This window comes from Neovison vison, chromosome 7, assembly GCF_020171115.1.
Source record: "Neovison vison isolate M4711 chromosome 7, ASM_NN_V1, whole genome shotgun sequence".
Classification (NCBI taxonomy): Eukaryota; Metazoa; Chordata; class Mammalia; order Carnivora; family Mustelidae; genus Neogale; species Neogale vison.
The window spans coordinates 13,032,686-13,057,827 of NC_058097.1; the positions used below are offsets into that span (position 1 = coordinate 13,032,686).

At 39.0% G+C, this 25,142-nt stretch overlaps 1 protein-coding gene across 1 annotated transcript in view; it reads right to left on the reverse strand.

Moving 5' to 3' along the window:
• Positions 1 to 25,142, reverse strand: part of HYDIN (HYDIN axonemal central pair apparatus protein) — a 326,268-nt gene that overhangs the window by 153,675 nt on the left and 147,451 nt on the right. Inside the window, exons 19-21 of the mRNA XM_044255773.1 lie at positions 7,114 to 7,352; positions 2,889 to 3,162; positions 970 to 1,113 (exon numbers count right to left, since the gene is read on the reverse strand). Of these exons, the coding sequence (XP_044111708.1) occupies positions 970 to 1,113; positions 2,889 to 3,162; positions 7,114 to 7,352 (657 nt within the window). The remainder of the gene's footprint in view (positions 1 to 969; positions 1,114 to 2,888; positions 3,163 to 7,113; positions 7,353 to 25,142) is intronic.

Below are 25,142 nucleotides of genomic sequence, written 5' to 3' on the forward strand. Positions count from 1 at the left end.
TGCATTTTTGTATCCTTTGGGTAAATACCCAGTAGTGCAATTGCTGGATCATAGGGTAGCTCTAGTGTTATTTTTGAGGAACCTCCATTCTGTTTTCTAGAGTGGCTGCACCAGCTTGCATTCCCACCAACAGTGTAAGAGGGTTCCCCCTTCTCGTCACCCTCACCAACACCTGTGGTTTCTTGCGTTAGTTTGAGCTGTTCTGACTGGTGTGAGGTGGCATTTCATTGTGGTTTTGATCTATATTTCCCTGATGCTGAGTGATGTTGGGCACATTTTGTTTTGTCTGTTAGCCATCCGGATGTGTTTTTTTACAGAAGTGTCTATTCATGTCTTCTGCCCATGCCTTAACTGGATTATTTGTTCTTTGGGTATTGAGTTTGATAAGTTCCTTATAGATTTTGGATACTAACCCTCTATCAGATATGTCATTTGCAAATACAGGCTGCCTTTTAGTTTTATGATTGCTTCCTCTGCTGTGCAGAAGCTTTATATCTTGATGAAATCCCAACAGCTTGTGTTTCCTTTTGTTTCCCTCGCCTCCGGCGACATGTCTAGTAAGAAGTTACTACGGCTGAGGTCAAAGAGGTTGCTAGTGGCACCTATTCTTACTGATTATAATTATCAATAATTCTACTCCAACCCTTTCTATACTGTGATGTTTATTTAATCTAGTTAGAGCAAAAAGATAAACTAAAATGCATTTTCAGTGTGCTGGAATACCCCTTCACTTACTTTGGTCTTCTAAATCAGGAATGATGGAAGTAGAATTTCCATAGCAATTTACATTTCAGAGGAAAGTAGGTTTAGATTCAGAAGTTTTAATTCAATGTGTATTGGCCTCTGAAGCTTAAAAAACACTGGCTGGGTGTGGGTGTCAACAGTCTTCCCATTAATTTAGCTTCCAAAATGAAAATGTGAACATGCTGACCCCTCCGCGACCCACCCCGGGCAGCAAGCCACACTGACCTTCTCCAGTCGGTATATGAGCTGTTTCGTGGACAGCTGGATAAGTGGCGCTATAAACTCACAGAGGATATTCACAGTCATCACCAAGCTCTTCCCCTTTTGTGCCCCGATCATGGCATGGCACACCAGCTTTTCTTTGACTTTCTGTAGAGGAGATACACCGGCACTTTTGGAATATCCATTGCTCCAAAAACTTATTTCTCAACAATCAGCAAGCTAATTCTCAACTACCTGCCTGGAAACCCCAGGGGAAAAGCACATTCTTCTGAGCGGTGCGTTTCAGGGATTGATTTCTGTCACACTATTATTAAAGACTGACTGGCCGACTATGTCCTGGGTGGATCCCGTGTTGGTTTCTGACTGCTCCTGAGGACACAATTGATTTACATTCAGTTTAACATGTATTATGTATCAGGATGGTTAGGGACTGGACATACAGAACAGTGGCAGACGAGGCAGGTAAAATCCGTCCTGGGCTTAAAGTTCAATGGTCGATACAAGATTTCTTATCAAGCTAGTCAGGAGCTACGACTAGAAAAATGTTGCCTTTCATTCTTGAGTATTTAAAAATCATGCTATAGAAACCAATATTTCTTTGGACCCAAGAGGCCCCGATTTTTATAAAGTACAAAGGGCTTAGAGTGAAGTGATATCTCGAATAGTTTATACTGAAGAATATTCAGGTTTTGGATGTTAATGAATTTAAGTCTCTTCTCAATTATGTACTACAACAGGGAAGAACATTCGGGAGGCTTTTAGTAAATCTTAAACTGAATTTAGAATCCCAGCTGCTCAGATTTAATGCCTTTAAAAATACGATCAGCTCTCGAGAACAACATTGTAGATGTGCTCCCGCAACAGACTGCCAGTGTCTTGAGATGAGGGGCTGTGTTCTAGCCATCATGCAGCCTCAGTGCCTAGCACAGTGTTTGTCGTGGGGTACGTACTTGGTAAAAGTTGGCTGAATCCCTGAATACCAGAAAGAAAGAGCACATTATCTACTCCACGACGGGAAATAACCTTTTCATTTTTGCACTGAGGATGTGTTTTGCCTGAAAATGCTCTGCGAAGAAAGAATGTAAAGCAAATAAAGTCTGTGACCCTAGAGGAGCTAAGGCAAGGGACGGGCTTTCCCATCTTGTCTGCTGGGAGACCAATTTCTCCCATTTCCTATTGCGTGAGGAAAAAGTTCAGTATCACCTCCTACTTTAGTGACACCAGCAGGAGCTCAAGCATGATCATTTTGTATCCACAGAGCTCGCATTTGTGAGGTAGAAGAGGTTCAGGTGTGATTTAGGATGTTTATTTTTTTGATGGTTTCCAATTTCTATGAGGGAATACAAATAAACAGACAATGATTTGGAACTGCTTAAATGTTTAAAGAAGAATAGTGATGATATAAATATGAGCAGGACATCAAAGCTGATAATAACTCAGCTTTTTAATTGATAAGCAAAACAATGATGGTTATAAATAGGAAACTGTTGTGTCAGGCTGAGAGGGAAGGGACCAAGGATGTCCCAATCCCTAGATAGGAGAGTTGCCTCAGAGTGTCTCTAAAAACATCCGTTTTGAAGAAATGTGAAATTAATATTGCTAAGTGTTGAGAGGAGGCTTAGCTTTGGCTGAACGCTGGCTATCCCTCTGCCAAAGACTTGCTGGCTGGTCCCTGCTGACCCTGGGGAGGAGAACCTACTTGAAATGGCAGTGTAAGGTTGGGCTCATGGTAGCTGTAGAAACAAACAGAACACTGAGCAGAGCTGAACCCTGAGAGCAATGGGTGCTGCCATGGTAACTCCGTGCTGTGTGAAATGAGCAACCACATCCTTTCTTCAGATAAATGTCAAGGGACTCTCCTAAGAAATAGAGCAAAGATTTATTTAGGGGAAAAATAGCTTCTAAATGTGCTATCCTCTTACCCTGGGAGTAGCAGAATAGCCTTCGAGTATCACGTCGATCGTCTGGTTGGGGTACAGCTCCATTCTGACGGGATGGAGCTGAAACACGGGGCCCAGGGGCGCCCTGGACTCCTGGGAGCCCTGAGGTTGGGGCTGGCTCTTAGAAAGCCCCTTCTTAGCCAGGCCCTTCTTGATCAGCTTGCCCTGTGGACGAAAATCTTCATTCATCCAGAACAACTGTTGGACCCGACGTCCTTTGTTGGTCAACTTGAAGCGGTAATAGTAGGTGTCCAGGCTGGAAAAGAGGAGGCAGGGGTTGAGAGCACTCAGCTTTGGGGTGTTCTGTTCAGTTTTCCACACTTGGGCTTTACTCCTCTGAAAGTATTTAAAAAGGGAGTAAAGAAATGGACATTATTTTTTTTTTAAAATTTAGGAAGGCTACATGATGAGGCTATGAGGAGGCTCCGCAGTAACACTTTTAACACAGGGACACTTTTATGTCCATTAAAACATAATGGAGTCCACAGCCTTGAGTCTGGCACCTGGGTCTGGTCCCTGAGTTGCCATAACCAGGGACGGGGCACAGAACACAGACACAGTATGTGCGAAAACCACTCTAATTTATGAGAAATGATTCTGAGGAGTAAGAGGAAGGCAAAATACCTCCTGGAGGAGAAATACATTTCAACCCCTGTTGAGTAAATTTCCACTGACTGAGCAAAATACCTTGTGATGTGCTCAACTTGAAGGGCACTTGGAAGAGAAACCACACATACCCAGCAAGCCCGGCCAGAGCTCAAGGGGACTGTATGATGGACCACAACCTCAGCTGGATTAGTCATTTTTCCTAGACTAGTCCTTTAAAAATGCTGCTATTTCATTCATGAATTCATTTATTCGTTCATTCATCTATACTATAAATATTTATAAAGAACCTCTTGATTGGCTCTTTGTGAGGCACTGGGATTTCTAAGAACTTGGCTCAAACATGATTTTGTTTAGTATTTTTTAAAAAACTGATTTAGGGGCACTTGGGTAGCTCAGTTGATTAATCTGCCTTCATCTCAGCATCTGCTTTCAGCTCAGGTCATGATCCCAGGGTCCTGGGATCAAATCCCACATCAGGCTCCCTGCTCAGCGCGGAACCTGCCTCTCCCTCTCTTTCCTGGTTATGTTCTCTGTTGTTATCTCTGTCTCTCTTTCTCAAATAAATATATAAAATCTCAATCTCAACACATACAAAACAGATAATCATATCAAAAAATGGGCAGAAGATATGAACAGACATTTCTCCAATGAAGACATACAAATGGCTATCAGACACATGAAAAAAATGTTCATCATCACTAGCCATCAGGGAGATTCAAATCAAAACCACATTGAAATACCACCATACACCAGTTAGAATGGCCAAAATTAGCAAGACAGGAAACAACATGTGTTGGAGGGGATGTGGAGAAAGGGGAACCCTCTTACACTGTTAGTGGGAATGCAAGTTGGTGAAGCCTCTTTGGAGAACAGTGTGGAGATTCCTCAAGAAATTAAAAATAGAGCTTCCCTATGACCCTGAAATTGTATTACTGTGTATTTACCCCAAAGATACAGATGTAGTGAAAAGAAGGGCCATCTGTACCCCAATGTTTATAGCAGCAATGGCCACGGTCGCCAAACTGTGGAAAGAACCAAGATGCCCTTCAACAGATGAATGGATAAGGAAGATGTGGTCCATATACACTATGGAGTATTATGCCTCCATCAGAAAGGACAAATACCCAACCTTTGTAGCAACATGGATGGGACTGGAAGAGATTATGCTGAGTGAAATAAGTCAAGCAGAGAGAGTCAATTATCATATGATTTCACTTATTTGTGGAGCATAACAAATAGCATGGAGGACAAGGGGAGTTAGAGAGGAAAAGGAGTTGGGGGTAATTGGAAGGGGAGGTGAACCATGAGAGACTATGGACTCTGAAAAACAATCTGAGGGGTTTGAAGGGGTGGGGGATTGGGGGAACCAGGTGGTAGGTATTAGAGAGGGCACAGATTGCATGGAGCACTGGGTGTGGTGCAAAAATAATGAATACTGTTATGCTGAAAATAAATTTAAAAAATTAATCACTCAAAAAATCCTAGAAAAATAAAAATAAAATAAAATAACTGATTTATAAGCTTACTTAAATCCCCCCCCCCAGGGAGAAAACTCATCTCAGAATGGAGGACTTTTTTATTTTTAAAATTTTATCAGGCTTTGAGACTTCATCCCCTCTGTTTCTCATTACAAATAGCATCATATCTAATAAGTAAGTTGAAGCATCAGATAAATAATGAGTATTTGCCAGCTGTCAGGTGTAACCATTTCTATCTAATTATGTGTCCACAGAGCGTGTTTACTACAGTAGCTTGACTTCATGGTTAAGTCCAGGCTTTAGGGAAATAACAAATAATACAAACTATTTATAAAGTAGGCAGTGTCTCTGTCACTTGTACATGGTAGGTGTATCTTTCATCCTTACAACAACCCAGTAATAATATCTTCTCCCATTTATAGGTAAAGAAATAGAAGCTCTGAAAATTTAAGGGCGTTGCCCCAATACACGCAACCAGAAGAGGTGCCATATGGGTTTTTCTTCAGACAATTACGTTCAAAAAGTTGGCCAACTGTTTCTGTAAAGAGATGAATAATAAATACTTCAGACTTTGTAGGCCATGTGGTCTGTCATGACAACGCAACTCTCCATTGTAGTGTGAAAGGAACCCCAGAAAATGTCTGTGTAGGAATGGGCATGGCTGTGTGCCAGTAAGACTGCATTTACAGGAGCAGGCAGTGGGCTGCTGTTTGCCCACCCCTGTTTCTGATGCTTCTCCTGGAGGTGGCTGGCATCATGATTTTATGGTGAAAAGAGTAACAGCAGGGTTTGTCCAGAGGAGAAATTGGCAGCTAAAAGCTGCTGTTTGCTTCTGCATTCATAGACAGCTATTAGCTAACCCTCCATTTCTAGGCAAGTGTCAGAAAATCCTCGGGGGCTATCTGACACTATTTGGAGACGAAGGAGAACATGTAATTAAGTCTGGCATGCAGTGTATTGTTTTCTATAATTATATTTGAGTGCACTTAACAAGAAATTTGGAAATAGAAGCATGGTATGCAATGACAAAATGCCCTAGCTTATGGCCACTAGATGGGTGGAGAGGAGTATTTTTATACCTAGTTGACACAAAAACTGTAATTGGATGCTTCTCTCAAAACATGTGCAATTCAAAGATCTGACTCGCCTGTTACTTCATGCCTATTGGTTAATGTAGTTTCAATCAAGTGTCCTGTGTTGTAGATGGAGCAGAGGAAAAGGGGTGTGGATGGGCTTTTGGGGAGGGCCCCTAACTGATTTTTGTCAGGTACCTCCTCTATAAGTATAGCGTGTCCATCTTGGTTTCAAGGCCTGTTACACCAGCCAGGAGCACCCCTCTGAGATCTGTTCACAGTATTGCCACAGACAGGCCGGATTCAGCTGGCCCCCAAGAGTCCACTGGCAGCAGCCATGTGACTTCTCTGGGGAGCCATGAATAAACCCCCACATGTTAAATACCAGAAAAATTGCCAGCCTTGTAATAACTGATAATATACATTTTTAATCTTCTAAGTTATACTCTACTCAGGTCACTACCGAGTTGCATCTGTATTTTCTACATTCATGGAGAGGAATTAGCAGTGCTTCGGAATTGAAGAGGAGACATCAGGGTTGAGATTCTAAATTTGTCACAAAGAAGCCACTATATGTTTGAGAGAAAAACGAACTTCCAGAATTCTCTTCTCTAGTGTGGAGGGATACAGCTTAGAGAACTCCACTACGCTGTGCCTAGGAAATGTCTTCTGGCAGATAATGTACCCATTTGGAGGGAGATTAAAGACAGGAAAAGGGAGGGGAGGCTACAGACACTAGTTCTATTTACTTAAAATAGTTTTTCAGGGTGCCTGGGCGACTCTTTGGGTTAAGCCTCTGCCTTTGGCTCAGGTCATAATCTCAGGGTCCTGGGATTGAGTCCTGCATCGGGGTCTCTGTTCAGCGCGAATCCTGCTTCCCCCTTTCTCTTTCTCTGCCTGCCTCTCTGCCTACTTGTGATCTCTCTCTCTGTCAAATAAATAAATAAAATCTTTAAAAAGAAATAAAAGTTTTTCAAGGTAGAGGAGATGCTCAGCTAATGCAACATCTCTAGTATCTGTAAGAATCAATCCAGGAAGTCTCCCTACCTAAAATGTGCTCCCAAATTGAGTTCTGGAGCAAAGGGCTTATCTGAAACAATGGTGGAACCAACTCCAGAAGCCTGGACAGGAATCCGGTAAGTGTTGCTATTTTCTATGTCCAAGACGACCGTGTCTTTGAATGTCAGGATGTCGTTCACATTGGCCGTCAGCGTCAGCTGAAGATCGGTTTCCGGGGGAACCATGCCCTCACTGGGTTCAACCGTCCACAGGGACTTTTTGTGTGCCTGCAACACAAGACTACAAGTTAACAGTGAAGATATTCTTGGCTTTTCATTCTGTTCATGTCGAATGGCTTCAAATGGCTGGCACTGCACATCAGAGACAAACATTATTTTTTTGAATCAAAGCAGCTGGGTGTTTGTTGGCTTTTCTTTTTTTCAAAAAGCAATCTGATTCTGAAGAGCAAACCTACAATTCCACTTTTGAATGCTCTGTGAAGATTCTTTATATCTCTTTCTCAGGATGACAGGCCCGTTCTCTAACAAGCTTATACTAATGATCTGCTCTAGTCTCCAAATTCTGAGATACCAACAGAAGGTACAGCATCTTTCCTGGAATCTGTAATTTTTAAAACAAATGTTTTTTCAAGGGCCAAGTTCCTATGATGTTATAGTGAGGATGAACAACTTTCATTAATGAACACAATACAGGAAGTTTTGATATATATTATTTCATAATAATTGATGGAATTTCGTTTGTTAATATTTCCAACTCATTTTGAAATAAATGACAGGACTCATTCATAGAGCTGAAGGTGCTGCCCACCAATCTATTTCCGTTAGCCACTTAGACTCTCATAGCTCACTCCTCCCTAAGGTCTTTGGCCAAATGATACCTCTCAACGAAATCTACTCTGCCTACCACATTTTAAATGGCAAACCTCCCCCCAGTACTCCTGATCCCCTTTGCCCTGTTCACCTTTTTCCCCCTGGATCTCGGATTTTGGAAGGTGAAGAATTTACTCCATCAGAACACAGAAATGGATGCATAACTTGGTATTTCTTCAACTCCTATGGGAATTGCAGGCCTGGGGTTCATACCTGTCTGCTGTTAGGAAAAATGGAAGGGCAGCTTCAAGAGAAAATAAGAAAGTTCTAGACCAGGTCATCTCAGCTGTTGGCCCTTATTCCCAAATTAGTGGTCTTGGAGCACTCTACATAGTTTTGCTCATTTATGAGACTCAGCTTACAAATAAAACATAAATCAATGCCATTTTTTCCTTCTTTTATCAAAAAGCAAATGCCTTTCAGAAGAAGGCTCTGCCCTGTTACAGCCATTTATTTTCCTCCTCTAGCCAGTAGCACAGGTCAATCCTCTGTTCACAACGAAGATAGGGTATCACCAGCATAAGTGCTATTTCGAGTCAGGGGACATTAGTTTTCAATGGATGCGTACCATTTCTATCCTGATTCCTGCTGACACAGGTTGGCTACTCTGGAAGGAAGATATGAAGTTGTTCTCAAGGGCTGAATTGGAGAGCTTTCTTTTTGATGAAGCTTATTAATCAATGTTTGGCATAAAAACAAGCAGCCAAGTATATCATAGAGCTCACGAACAAGGCACATTAAAATGCCAGCTGCTAAGGTACTGGACTATTCTTCTCCAAAGTCAAGCTTTAAACTGCTCTAACACCCTTGTGTCTCTTTGCTCTTTTGACTTTTAGGGATGTCCTTTGCTACGAGGAAGGACTTGGCATATGTGATATTTTCTGTTATTAGATGGCAGTTCTGATGGGTGAAGGAATGGATGAATGATGATCATCATAGCTATGGGGGACACTGCACAACATTTCAAAACCCCAGTAGAGTGAGATGAAGGAAATGGGTTAGGCAGAAGGGCTCTGAAGGAAAGGGATGTGGGTTCGAGTCCCAGCGCCACTGCTTTCCAACCTCTGGATCTTGGGTGTGTTACTTAGCCATGCCCAGGCTCAGTGTTCTCATCTGGAGCTTGCGACACCATCTGCACCCTCTGTGCTGACCGTGGTGATCCTTCGGCGAGGTCTGGCATGTGAAACTTGGAGCAGCGTCTGACAGAGTAAGTCCTCACAAATGACGCCACTGTCATCATTTCACCAAAGTATGAAATGCTCCACATGACACATGATTATAGGCTCCCTGGTATTTGCTAAAAAATAATAGATTACAAAACTGAGGAAACAAAGAGGGATGCTAAGGAAGCATCCTTCCCCCTTGCCAGAAGAGAAACAGCATGTGAGTGTCTGTGGAAGGCAGAGTTGTAAGGTGGCCCCCAAGGTGTCTGTGTCCTGGTGTACAGGTATCTTTTCCTAGTTATTTAATCGAACATGAATCTAGGTGCTATGAAGGGATTTTGGAGATAGAGTTAAGGTCCCATGTCCACTGATTTTAAGATGGGGAGATTATCCTTAGTGGATCAGATGAGCCCTTCAAAGGGATTGGGCTCACTCTGGAAGACAGTATGGAGATTCCTCAAAAAGTTAAAAATAGAACTATGCTACAACCCAGCAATTGCACTATTAGGTGTTTATCCAAAGGATACAAACAGTGATTTGAAAGGGCACGTGCACCCCAATGTTTATAGCCGCAATGTCCACAATAGCCAAACTGTGGAAAGAGCCCAGATGTCCATCAACAGATGAATGGATAAAGATGTACTGTACACACATACACACACACACACACAGACACACACACACACGGAGTACTACTCAACCATCAAAAAGAATGAAATCTTGGCATTTGCAATGATGTGGATGGAACTAGAGGGTATTATGCTAAGTGAAATAAGTCAATCAGAGAAGGACAAATACATGATTTCTTTCATATGTGGAATTTAAGAAACAAAGCAGATGAACATGGGGGAAGGGAAGGAAAAATAAGATGAAATCAGAGAGGGAGACAAACCATAAGAGGCTCTTAACCATAGGAAACAAACCAAGGGTTGCTGGAGGAGAGGTGGGTGGGAGGAGGAGGTGACTGGGTGAGGGGCATTAAGGAGGGCACTGGATGTGATGAGCACTGGGTGTTAATGCCGCTGATGAATCACTAAATTAGCTCTGAAACAAAGCAAAACAAAACAAAACAAAAAAGGTGGGGAGATTATCCTTAGTGGATGAGATGAGCCCTTAGGGTTTCACATATTTGTTCCAAAAATGATAAAAATGAGCTTTCCTAAGCCTTCCACCTAAACTTCAGCAATAGCTGTCTCTGGTTCTGGTTTTTTCCGAGAATTGGGGTTAAAAAGGCCGAGTCCTTAGAGCAGCCCGTGAACAACACATACAGAAGGTTAGTACATGCATGCCCACGGGACTGTGACAGATGGAAAGATGGTGATCTTCTGCAATTCAGAATTCCGTGCCTGCTGGTGATGAATGTGACACCCTGACATTTCACATGTCTGAAGATAACGTTTGCTTTTTACCTGATAATAGTGCATCAGCGCACTTCTTAGGCAGCGCTCAGCTCCCAAGGTAATACAGTCAGAGCTTTTACAAGTTTCCTCATGGTGTTTTTAATACTTGCCATGAAAGGTGGAAGTGAATGCTATTATTTGCACATGTCATCTCAACAATAAATGAGTGGGAATGTACTTAGGCAGACCTCCTCTTCCATGGTGCAAATGACCGTGGAGCTTGAAGAAAATGCTGTGGGCTTTCTCCAAAATGACTTGTTTGCCAGTTAAAATCTGCAAGAATTTCCTTCCATGGGATGAGAAGGCACAAATAACAACAGGAACCAACGTGCAGAGCTAGGGATTTCTTTGGATTAATGCAATTATCTCAGCAGACGATCAATTCTTTGTGGAATAAGGACAATGAACAGTCACAGAGGCCTTTCTCTTTTTCCGTCTGCTAAATGCTATCTCGACTCATTTGATTCTCTTCCCTGAAGTGAGTCACTTTGCTACTTAAAATAATTAACTGAGAATTAGGAGATGAAGTGTGAAAAAAAATGGTCCTGGGGCTTTACAAGAGAGGCAGGGAAGGGTAATGTTTACAGCAGTGGGCTCTGAAGTCACATGACTTGGTGGTCAACTATGGACTCTGCCATTTGTAGCCACGTGATCCAGGATTAATTAAAAAATCCATTTCAGTTTCCTCATTGTTAAATGTGCTGTTGGAAGATGAAATAAAATAGGTGCCAAGCATCCAGCATTTTGTCTACCATAGAGTAAAAGCTCAATAAATGGTGGGTATTACTAACATTATCTATCAAAACTTCACATCCAGTTCCCTTTCCTGCTGGTGTCCTCCCCAGTCTTCAGTAGTGACAGGGTTCTTTCTCCCAGGCCTGACCCTGCTCCTCTCCTGCTGTAGATACTGGAAGGCTCTCCAAGGTCTGGACCAATGGTGTCGAATCCTTTATCCCCTTTGAGAATGCGATGGAAACCCGCCACAGAAAATGTAAACACACACACACTTTACATATAATTTCTAGGGTTCGTGGTGGATATTTGCCACTTACTCCATTTGCAACATGGCAGACTGTAAACAAGACTGAAATACCAGACAGAAGCCTTTGGTCTGGAGAATCTATTCCCAATTCTTCATAAGAGGGCCCCAGTGCACTTTTCCAGGCTTCCTTCCTAGGCACTGTCAATTTTCAGCATGCACCCCTGGCTTCTGCCCTACCAGCTCACCCATGCTTCCCAAGGGTACCGTACGTCATCACTGCATTTAACCACACTACTCTCTGGGATCGCACACCCCATTTCTCTGTCTTCCTCCCCTCCTCCTTCCAGTCTCCACTCAAATGTTTTATGTACGAACACTTTAACTTTTATAGAAGAATTAATCCCTTCCTCCCTGTGGGTACATAACACAGTGCACTGTAATACTGTATTGCTTGTGTATTCATTTCTTCTTCTGAGATTGTAAACCCTTTGAAGAAAGAGACCATCCTGTGTGTTTTGATGCCTCTCACTTCAGTTAGCACAGTACCAGGCATGGGGAAGGTGTTCAAAAAAATTTTTTTTTGTCAATAAATACATGAAAATATTCAGCCCTACCAGTAAGCCCAAGAAGCACTTACAATAAGACTTTTTTTTTTCCCATCTGCCAGATTTGGCAAAAATAAACCAAATGCTGGCAAGGGTCTGGGAGACAGTGACATGCTTCAGCACTGCTGGGGGCAGGATGTAAATTGGTATAAATTTTCTAGGAGATAATTTCACAAGATGTGTCAAGTCTTTTAGTTATGTTCATGCCAAATGACCATTTCTAGAAGCTCAGTTTAAGGAAACGGTGAGGAATGCTATTGGCAATTAGGACACGAGCATTGTTTACGGTGGCGAAAAACTGGAAACAATTTATCAGTAGGGGATTAACTCATCAACTGTGGTGGAGCCAAGAGATGAAATAAAATCAGTCACTGAAATGATCTGAACAGGAATATTCCTTAATGATTCATATTGAACTTGACTATACTTCATTGTTGAGTGAAAATAGCTGGTAATGAAGTACTGTTATCCAATGGGAGGGGTTAGAAATACACAAACATACACACACACAGTGATGTTTCAGAAGATATACACTGAAAATTTAAGAGTGATTATATGCTTGGTGGCATCGAGTGTTTTTTTTCTTTTTCCATTTGTTCTACAAGGATAATGTCAATTTCATGGTAAGAAGACATGCATTTGTATTTATTGAAGAAAGAACCTGTCCTAAAAGAATATGGGCACTCTCTTTAGAGCCCATGTAATTTTAACTTTGTTTGCTCTATTGATTGCATTTCATTCTCAATTTCTTTATTTCTTAGAAGTTTTTCTTTGTAGGTAAATAATACAGGTATACAGCGTAAAACTCAAATGAGTATAAGGGTCAAGAATCTCTCTATCTCTCTTCTGTCTGTTGATGGACAGCTGCCATCCCGAGAGGCAACCACTGTTGGTGGTTTTCTGCATATCTTTCCAGAGATTCTTTATGACTTAAAAAAAAAAAAGCCCATTTACATATATACTACGTTTTCTTACTCAAATGGTAATAGCATAGTACTTTCCTGAAGCAAGATTTAAATTTTCAAATTTTTATGAAATGTACACATACAAATAATTTGCAAAGTCATATGGTTCTAAGAAAAAAAACATAAAAAATAGTAATCCCTTGAACCTACTCTTCCACCCTTCCCCACTATTCCCATCTTTGTCCTTTAAAAGAGGCAACAGCTATTCATTCTTTTTGCATTTTCTTTTGGCATTTACCTTCCTCTAAGGCATCTACTGCTACTTCTTAACTTTACAATTTGAGCATTACAATTTACTTCCCTCTACAGAAGACAATGACAGCTCTCTTCTTTTCCTCTCTCCATCACTTTCTTGCCCCCCATCCACCCAAATATAGTTAAAATTTATTTTCTGGTGAGAATCTATACTATTATGAGCATGCAAATACTATTCACAGCTGAGCTATGAAGAGCATACTGTGATTACATTTCCATTTGTGTACAACTTTCATTTTCCCAGGAGTTAGTGTCTTGTCTTTGCTTGTTGTTGAATGTATCTATCATGGACGCATCCCCAAGCTCTCAAAGGGGTAAATGTCGGGTGCCTGGCTGGCTCAGTGGGTTGAGCTGCTGCCTTCGGCTCAGGTCATGATCTCAGGGTCCTGGGATCGAGTTCCGCGTCGGGCTCCCTGCTCAGCAGGGAGCCTGCTTCCCTTCCTCTCTCTCTGCCTGCCTCTCTGCCTACTTGTGATCTCTCTCTGTCAAATAAATAAATAAAATCTTTTAAAAAAAGGGGGGGGTAAATGTACTCTCAGTACTGTCAGAAACATCCGATTTTGTATCAGCTGCATTTTCTTAGAGATAAATCTCTCCTGGATCTGTTCTGCAACCCCTGCCTGGAGTGGCTGCTCTCTGGGCCTGCAACATGGCTGGCCTCCTAAGAATGCCACAGAGCATGCTCTGTGTATTCCTTGAGTTTCTTTCCCGTATCTGAGCCCCTGTATCCCAGATCTCATGTTTTCCTCACTTTGGTGGAGAATGTTCTTCAGTACCTTCCCAAGGAATGATTCATGGAGGGTAAATGCTTTGATCTTGCATGCCTGAAATATCTTTATTCTACCCCTACACTTGATTAATCTTGTGGTTGGATGATGAATTCAAAACTAAAATTTATTTTCCTTCAAAAAGTCTTTTTTCCACCCCAAGTTTGTTGTCTAGAAATTAGAGGTCACTCTAGTTCCCGATTTTTTTTTTTTTTTTTTTTGGGCACGAATACTTTTCCATCTGGAATTTAAAGGTGTGTTCTCTAATGGGCTTATTTTCATCAATTATTCAGCATATTTGATGAGTCTTTTCCATAAGTTCTTCTCTGTCAGTTCTGGAGACATTCCTTGCATAATCTCCTCACCTCCATTTTTAAATTTATTCTTTATGGAACTACTTATTTGTATCTTTAAAATGCTGGAAAAAATCACTTAATTTTCTAATCTTTTCTCCTTGTTTCTAGCTTTCCCTCCTGTTGTTCTACTCTCTAATAGCTTCTCAATTTTATTTTTCAATTCTTTTATCAAAATTTTCCCTTATGTGACTATATTTTTAACTTCTATGACAATTTTATTGATCCTTTAAAAAATATATCACCCTGTTCTTATTCATGGAAAAAAAAAGTCATCTTTTATTTTCCTGAGATTACTAATGATCATTTTAAGTTTTCTTCTCACTGTATTGCCTTTGTCTCCTCCAGGTTCTCAACCTCATGTTTTCTGGTTCCCTGCTGCTGCATTACAGGCTTTCTTTTCTTTTCTTTCTTTCTTTTTTTAAAAAAAATATTTTATTTATTTATTTGACACAGAGAGAGAGAGATCACAAGCAGGGAGAGAGGCAGGCAGAGAGGTGGGGGGGAAGCAGGCTCCTTGCTGAGCAGGGAGTCCGATGCGGGGCTCGATCCCAGGACCCTGAAATCATGACTGGAGCTGAAGGCAGAGGCTTAACCCACTGAGCCACCCAGGCGCCCCTACAGGCTTTCTTGATGCAGCTTCATTCAGTCCTTGTGAAGCACTAAAACTGTACGTGCTCAAGCAAGGGCCACCAGACATTTTAAATGCCCAACTATCAGTTTATTTCTGCCTTTCCTTGAAGTTAGTGAAACTGCCCAGAGAATATTCCAATCTGCTGCTCATGTGCTGGGGATTAAGGGAAAAGGGGGCCTTTCAGAATGAAAACTTGCTAGTAGTCCTCTTATTTTCACAATGGTAGCCTGTCCTCAGCAGTGCCTGAGAGTCAGCAGCCAGTTTACTACCATTCCTTTTCAAATAAATGGTCTTTGTGTCTCTGGTTTTAAGCAGTTTTACTATAATGTGTCTAGATGTGGTTTTCTTTCTATTTATCTTGTTTTATGTTTATAATCTTTTTTTAAATTTATTTTTTATTTTCAGCATAACAGTATTCATTATTTTTGCACCACACCCAGTGCTCCATGCAATCCATGCCCTCTATAATACCCACTACCTGGTTCCCCCAACCTCCCGCGCCCCTTCAAACCCCTCAGATTGTTTTTCAGAGTCCATAGTCTCTCATGATTCACCTCCCCTTCCAATTTCCCCCAACTCCCTTTTCCTCTCTAACTCCCCTTGTCCTCCATGCTATTTGTTATGCTCCACAAATAAGTGAAATCATATGATAATTGACTCTCTCTGCTTGACTTATTTCACTCAGCATAATCTCTTCCAGTCCCATCCATGTTGCTACAAAGGTTGGGTATTTGTCCTTTCTGATGGAGGCATAATACTCCATAGTGTATATGGACCACATCTTCCTTATCCATTCATCTGTTGAAGGGCATCTTGGTTCTTTCCACATTGGCGACCATGGCCATTGCTGCTATAAACATTGGGGTACAGATGGCCCTTCTTTTCACGACATCTGTGTCTTTGGGGTAAATACCCAGTAGTGCAATGGCAGGGTCATAGGGAAGTTCTATTTTTAATTTCTTGAGGAATCTCCACACTGTTCTCCAAAGAGGCTGCACCAACTTGCATTCCCACCAACAGTGTAAGAGGGTTCCCCTTTCTCCACATCCTCTCCAACACATTTTGTTTCCTGTTTTGTTAATTTTGGCCATTCTAACTGGCGTAAGGTGATATCTCAATGTAGCTTTAATTTGAATCTCCCTGATGGCTAATGATGACAAACATTTTTTCATGTGTGTGATAGCCATTTGTATGTCTTCATTGGAGAAGTGTCTGTCCATATCTTCTGCCCATTTTTTGATATGATTGTCTGTTTTGTGTGTGTTGAGTTTTTTCATCCTTTTATTCCTTTCCCTTTTCATTTTGGGTGGTTTCTTCTGACTTATCTCCCACTTCCACAATTCTCTCTTCATCTGTATCTAATAAGCAGTTAAGCCCATCCACCAAGTCCCTAATTCCAATTGTATTTTTCAGGTCATCAGTTCCATTTGTTCTCTTCTATACTTTTGTAGTTTTACCAAAATTTTAAATCTTGCCTTTTAGTTCCTTGAGCACATTAAGCATATCGTAGTTTTCTGTTCAGTAGTTTTATCTCCTTGTATGCCTGGTTACTTTTAAATTAACTGTTAGACTTTGTATATCAAAACTGTAGATACACAAAACATTTAAAGCTTAGAATAATGTTTTCTTCCTTTGGTGAGAGTAATATATATTTGCTTCTGGGAAAGATGTGGGGAGAACTAACAATTCTAGATGTTCTTTGTCCAGGCAGAGATTAAAATAACTTGAAATGAGGGTCTGTGTTAGTTTACTTTTGTTCCCAGGGTGTAACTTTGTCAGAGTACTAACCAAAAGTCTTAAAGTTTCACCAAGTCCAATCTTCTCCAATGTTTATCTCTCTAGCAAGTCCAGATTTCAATTTTTATCTTCACAGACCTGTGAGTTTTCTGAATGCTCTTTTTAGTTTTTCAACCTCTGCAGGGATTCCATAGGAAAAAGTCACAAATGTTGAGCATATATTTCTTGGTTTCCTTTTTCTTTTTGTTTGTCACTGGCTTTGGTACTTTTAAACTCACAGTTTTTCATAATTTTGCACAGATTTTCTCCTTGTTTTTAAAGGGAAGTAGTTTGGCATAGTAGATAGAATAAGAAGTGGTTGGTCACTGGTCTGCTAAAAGTTCTTAGAGGTCAAATAATTGCCCTAACTTTTGATTTCCCCATTTGTGGGGGGAAAAGTCTGCAGGAATTTTAAGGCCAGCTGAGTTTGGATGCATGAGGGAGGCAGGTATATGTAATTTACATCGCTTGTAAGTAATATGTACCACAATCTTTTCAGGTTACTAGGATGTATCTTTAAACAAGGACTGTAATGTCCTTTCTGAAAGTCATTGCCTTCTTGAAACTCAGTGAACGCTGTCAGATCAAACACAAAGCATGAAGATAGTTAACTAAAAGGAAAGAGGACAGCTCCTAAGCATGTAGACATGAGTTACACAAATTTCAGGGAGCATCTGCACAAATAAATGAAAAAAATAAGCTCCAAGGAGATAGAGAATCAGAAAGCTATTGAACTTGAAATTTCTAAATACTAACCTATTTTCTAATAAACCTCTTTTCTTTGATGTGGAAGAACATATATGCACTCAGTAATACAAATATTTTCTACTTTATAAGAAGGCTTCACTGTCAAAAATTTAGAGAAAAAAGTGAAAAGTGAGGAAAAAGGCAGCTTTAGAGCTCCCATTTCACAGAGCTCTATACTATATGGATCAGTTCATTTGAAATCTTAGGGCCTCTCTGAATGTGCCTTATTTATTTCTCTTTCTTATCTAGGAAAATAATATAAAGGACCTTAAGGTATAGTGTCATAAAGATTTAAGTCTTTCCACAAGTCATTTCACCTAGATCTTTCTGGCTGTCAACATTAATAATCAAAGCTAGCATTTATTGAATGCCGAATGCTTATTTTTCACCAGGCACTTTCTAGATATATTATCATGTTTAATCTTCTAGATGCCATTATTAGTTCCATTTAAAGGAAAGGGGTCAGTCTCAGAAAGGTTAAATAACTTTCCCAGAGTCTGAACATGTAGAATTATATGACTATAACATCCTTACTCTTGATAGTATGGAATACTACTTCAACACTCATATATTAAACAACTCTTTGTTGAGTGATTACCATACGTTAGACAACTGTGTGTGACACATGACTCTGCCGCCCTCTGAGAATGTTGCCCTTCCCTCTTAGACACATCCCAATTTAATGTACTAACATTCCATGGGGGGATTTTTTTTCTTCAAAAGTATGAAACTTAATGCTGCATACAACAATTTAATTACAGATGTTTCTTAAAAAGACCCAAATGCCATCCTATGAAGAGCTCTTCCATGTCATTTATGCCCCTCCAGTTTCTGTCTTTTTTGCTTGTGACAGGGAAGAGGAAATGGGCCTAAGAAAGAGTACAATTTTCTTCCTGAAAAACATTATATAATCTTGACATATGTGTGTTGGTGCTCTTATACTATTAATAAACCTTTACACCATACTACTTATCACTTCTTGTTTTTTTTTCATTATATAAAAGTGTTTCTTTCATTTTATACTAGCTTATTACTGAATATGACTGCTCTCCATGTACAGTCAGAATAAGTTTTTTTTTTTAAGATTTTATTTATTTATTTGACAGAGAGAGATCACAAGTAGGCAGAGAGGCAGGCAGAGAGAGAGAGAGAGAGAGGAGGAAGCAGGCTCCCTGCCAAGCAGAGAACCTGATCTGGGACTCGATCCCAGGACCCTGAGATCATGACCTGAGATGAAGGCAGAGGCTTAACCCACTGAGTCACCCAGGGGCCCCAGAATGAATTCTTTTGTTGATAATGACAATGATAGCCATCCCTTAAAAGTGACATGAGCTGGTATCTTAGTCAGTTAAGGCTGCTGTAACATAGACTGGGTGGTTTATAAACAAGAGAAACTTATTTCTCATAGTTTTGAAGGGTGGAAGTCAGATCAGAGCATCAAAATGGTCAGGTCCTGGTGAGAGCCCTCCTCCAGGTTATAGACAGCCATTATTTTCATTGTATCCTCACATGATGGAAAGGGTGGAGTTCTCTGGGGTCTCTTTTTTGAGGGTGCCAATCCCATTCATAAAGACTCCACCTTCATGACCTAATTACCTCCCCAACCCCTAACCTACTTATACCATCATATTGGGGGTTATGATTTCAACATATGAATTCTGGAGGGATAGAGACATTTAGTCCACAGTGATTGAGTACATGATGCTACTGGTAATGGAGAAGAAGTTATAAATTTTTATGGAGGAGGGAAGGTAGAATTTGGAAAGAAAAATACATCTGATCAATATAAAGGAAGTTTTCCTTAATCTCCCTCTGTGGTGACCAGCATTAACTGTAAAACTGAATAATAAATAATTAGAAAAAAACAATTTGCTAAAGTTAATTAAGAGCTTGAACAGGCAGAATAAAGATGGAAAGTCTTGCAAATCATGCAAGAAACCCATATATTTTTCTTTTATTTTTTAGATACCCTGTACCCAGAAATACCCTGTTCATTTGACAAATGAACAAAACCTCTGCCTTTCATTTTGGCTTTAGCTTACATTCAAACTACTCATATTCAATCAGTAGAGCTGTCGTTCTAAATTCAGGAAAGGTGCTGACCCATCATGTTACCTAGTATTCAATCGATAGCTTTCCTTTTTACAGTGTGGTTTATAATCAGTATGACCTACTGGAATTGCCTTCTGGGTTTCACATTTAGCTTTGCCAAAGTAAAAGAAGTCTCAAGTGAGAGTCAGGGTAAGAGGCTCACAGCTCTCTGTCAAGTACAATCCTTTGCTTCTGTAAGTTTCTTGATATTTATTATTGTCCTTTGTATTCTCTAGTCACTGAATAAGTCCTTTGGAATGGCTCTCAGGAAAAGCACAATTCATTTTGGAATGGCTATGACATTCATGTGTTAAAGAAAAGATGCCAGGGCACCTGGGTGGCTCAGTGGGTTAAGCCTCTGCCTTTGGTTCAGGTCGTGATCCCAGGGTCCTGGGATTGAGCCCCGCATTGGGCTCTCTGCTCAGCAGGGAGCCTGCTTCCCTTCCTCTTTCTCTGCCTGCTTCTTTGCCTACTTGTGATCTCTGTCTGTCAAATAAATAAATAAAATATTTAAAAAAAAATAAAGAAAGGATGCCCATCATGATAAACTAGAACGTTATCCTCTTATTTACCTATTCTTGTCAATTTATTTTTATAGATTTCTCATAACTAAAGCAAAGATATAAGAAAATTCTGCTCCCTTATGCCAAATGAAGACAAAATTCGCCACCCTTTTGTAAGTACTCACTATAAAAATTAGTATAGAGAACTGACTATAAATCAATATTTGAAACACAACCTTCACTCTAGAAAAAATCTCTAGAAAAAAGAGATACAATTTTGAAACAAGGAAGAACCTGGTATAGTTATACTCCAAAACAAGATTAACATTATGTGGAACAGAAGCAATAAGAGGGCCCTGAAGCCACAGATCTTCTGGGCTGTATGTCCTAAAATCAAAAAGGAAACTTGAGGGACAAAAAGAAAGCCAAAAAGATTTTGCAGGAAGTAAGGGATAAGAGCTAGAGTTCCCAGCCAAGAGAGCATCCCTGAATTTGAAAGAAGGCCGAGCAAAGCTGTGATGTTCCCAAGGCAATAGACACACAGTTGTGCCAGTGGTGGTGGTGAAGTACAGACTGTCATGTAGACAGGTCCTACGTCAAGCCATTGTCAAGTGTAATGACTGAATCTGATTTTTCCAGTATCCCCATGGGGGAAAAAAGGCTCAACATTTGATTCTGGGCTTATGATAGTTGTTCAGGGTTAAGGCAAATGAAGAAAATGTTAGACAAGGAGGCAAGACTACTGAGAATGAGAAAAAAATATACCTCATGCTAGATTAATCTATCATTTAAAATTCCAAATGCTAAGAAGGACAGTTACAAACAATCAGCTAATGAATTAATTCTCAATGAATCTATAGAACTAAGTGAAATTGATTATAAAGTCTTTCTGAGGTCCTCAAAGAGATGGATAGGATAATATATATGAAACAAAAATTATGAAACAAAAACAGATATGAATCAAGAATAGTGCTTTTGAGTAATCAATTATAAATCTTGGAATTGAAAAATATAGACACTGAAATTAAACTAAAAAATTAAATAGATGAGATAAACTTTAAATTTGCTGAAATCAAAGGCAGAATCTGTAAACTAGAGCATACTACTGAGGGGGCAGCACAGAAAGATGAAGAGATGAAAGACATGGATGAGAAATAAAAATAGACATGTAGTAATGTACTAGAATGTGTGTGTGTGTGTGTGTGTGTGTGTGTAGTTTGCTCAAAGCAGGAGAGAGATAGAAGGATGAGCAAAGAAGAAACATTTGAGGAGATAATGGCAAAAACTTCCCAGTATTTAGAAAGGTCAAACCTTTCAACACCTTTAAAGAAAAATCTACAAAAACCAAGAATAAAAACACAATCTTAAAAGCACCTTGTGAGAAAAAGAAATGATCTATAAAGGAGTAATAATCTAACAATGGAATTTTATCAGCAATGACTGATGCCAGAGATCAATCTTCAAAAAAAAAAAAAAATACTGTCAAATAGAATTTCATACTTAGCTAAACTATCGTGCAAGAGTGAAGGTGAAATCAAGATATAGTCAAATATACATAAACTATGAGACCTCTATAAAACACAGAACTTAGAGATATATAATTTAGCACAAAGAAATACAAACCAAGAAGGAAGCAGAGAGATAGAAAAGAATAAAGAAAAATCAGCAAACAATTTTGTTAACTAGTGAGAAATTAATTACTGACAAAAATCAACAACTTTGTGGTAAAGAAGAGAAGATCCAAAATTCTATACATAATAAAAAAATTATGGAAGAGGGGAAAGGTCAAGATATAATAAATGGGTGGTGGAGTCCTTGTCTTATTCTTGAGGAGGACCAAAATTCTTTCATTATTGTTACAAAAAGTTATGATACTTCTTAACAATATAAAAAGAGATAATTAAATAAAATAAGATCTTTAGCTTTCAAATGACTATAGGAAATGTATGAGAGGTAGTAGTGGTTGGAGGAGGGCTTGGAGAAAATTCATCAATACAATATAAAGCAGAAAAAGAAATAAAGAAGTTAAAAAGTCAGAATAGCATATGGGAAATGACAGGGTAGAAGTGAGTTCATATACATCAATAATAATAATAATTATTATTATAATTATAATAAACTTTAAAAGGTCTTGGTATGGAAGGTTGAATAATGGGCCTTTAAAAAATGTCTATGTTCTAATCCCTGGTATCTGTGAATATGCTGCCCTCACATGTCAAAGGGGCTTCCAGATGTGATTAAGGATTTTGAAATGAACAGATTATCCTGGGTTATTGGGATAGTCCTAATGTGGTAACAAAGGTCTTTATAAGAAAAAGTCAAGAGTGTCAAAGTCAGAAATATAAGGATGGAAGCAGAAGTCAGGGAGGAGGGAAGATGGTCTGTTGCTGGCTTTGAAGATGAAGGAAGGGGCCACAAGCCAAAGGATGTTGGTGGCCTCCAGAAACTGTAAAAGGCAAGGAATTAAATTTTTTTTCTAGAGTTTCAAAAAATATATACAGCCTTATAGATGCATTTTAGACTAATGTCCTCCGGAACTGTAAGATAATAAGTTTGTCACAGCAGCAATAGGAAACTAATATTCCTGTCAATTAAAAGTCAGAGGCTATCATTAGATTTTTAAAAATTGGGTCATATGCTACTTAAAAGAGATTTTAAGTTGACACACAAATCAAACACATAGACACACACAAATCTGAAAACAAAGGACTGGAAAGATATACCAGAAAAATGCTAACTGAAAGAAAACTAAAGTAGCAACATAGAATTTAAAGTTAGGCAAAATAGAATTTAAGTTAGAAAGCATATTTAGGAATTAAAATACACAGTGTCCTATGAAAAAAGGAATAATATACCAAGGAGAAATAAAAGTCATGAATTTATATGCACCTATTAACATAGTTTCGAAATATATGGAGAAAAAAATTGACATAATTACAAGGAGAAATGAAAAAGTGGAAGAGTTTGATAAAATTCTATCAGAAACTATTATATCATACAAATAATAAGGCTGTAAAAGATTTAAACAATATAATCAATAAGTTGATCAAATATAAATACACAGTCTTTCACACCCAATCACTTGGGAGTCTATATTCTTTTAAAAGGTAATGTGAGTGCAATTGCAGGGTCGTAGGGAAGCTCTATTTTTAATTTCTTGAGGAATCTCCACACTGTTCTCCAAAGAGGCTGCACCAACTTGCATTCCCACCAACAGTGTAAGAGGGTTCCCCTTTCTCCACATCCTCTCCAACACATGTTGTTTCCTGTTTTGTTAATTTTGGCCATTCTAACTGGTGTAAGGTGATATCTCAATGTGGTTTTAATTTGAATCTCCCTGAGGGCTAATGATTCCTCAAGAAATTAAAAATAGAGCTTCTCTACGACCCTGCAATTGCACTCCTGGGTATTTATCCCAAAGATACAGATGTTGTGAAAAGAAGGGCCATCTGTACCCCAATGTTTATAGCAGCAATGGCCACAGTCGCCAAACTATGGAAAGAACCAAGATGCCCTTCAACGGATGAATGGATAAGGAAGATGTGGTCCATATACACTATGGAGTATTATGCCTCCATCAGAAAGGATGAATATCCAACTTTTGTAGCAACATGGACGGGACTGGAAGAGATTATGCTGAGTGAAATAAGTCAAGCAGAGAGAGTCAATTATCATATGGTTTCACTCATTTGTGGAGCATAACCAATAGCATGGAGGACAAGGGGCGTTAGAGAGGAGTAGGGAATTTGGGTAAATTGGAAGGGGAGGTGAACCATGAGAGACTATGGACTCTGAAAAACAGTCTGAGGGGTTTGAAATGGCGGGGGGGTGGGAGGTTGGGGTACCAGGTGGTGGGTATTATAGAGGGCACAGCTTGCATGGAGCACTGGGTGTGGTGAAAAAATAATGAATACTGTTTTTCTGAAAATAAATAAATTGGGGAAAAAAAAAGAAATAAACATACATAAATACAGGAGAAAGAAGATACAATCAAAATACCGATTCTGTGGTTACCAGAATGGAAGTGGATGGAGGGATGAGTGAAATAGATGTACACTTTTCTTGATGACCGCTGAGTAATATATAGAATCACTGAATCACCACATTGTACACCTGAAACTAATATATGACTGTATATTAACTCTACCTGAATTAAAATAAATAATAAAAAAGTTAAAAAAAAAGGTAATGTGAAATATTTATAAAAACCAACCATAATGATGTCTCCCAAAATACAAATTCGAAGACTATGTATCATGCAATCAATGTGTTCCAACGTCATTACAGTTAAAAGTTATCTATTAAAATTCTATAAAAAAGGGAAATGTAAAGAATTAGAAATATATACCCCAACATATAATTCACATATTAAAAAGAAAATCACAGTAAAATTTACCAAATATTTATAATAAAAAGGTATTACAAATAAAAATGATGATTATGAGCCAAAACTTTGCATAAAGAGAATATTTATAAGCTTAAAGGCATGATAAAAATGATTTAAAGTATTGTTAAACATTCCAATTAAAGTTTCCTGAAAAAGAATGAAATAATTATAAATAATATAGGAAAATGTGATAAATTTTATGAGCAGAATTAGTGTATGAACATTTAAAAATCATCAAAATCATATTTGGAATAATTTTATGCCAATACATTTGCATTTAGATTAAATAAAATTTTCTAGAAAAATTTAAATAATCATTATACAAAATGAATTTTAGTTAAAATTTCATAATGTTTTATACACCTTTCCACCCTCAATAAACACATGAACTTCCTATGACTAAATGTCTTTATCATCAAGGAATGGATCCTACTTTATGTAGATTATATAAAGATCTTTTCAAAAATTTAAAAGAGGAAAAGCTAACTCATATTATAACAATATGAGATTCTTGATACCCAAACCAGAAAAATGCAATGTAAAAAAAATTACAAACAGA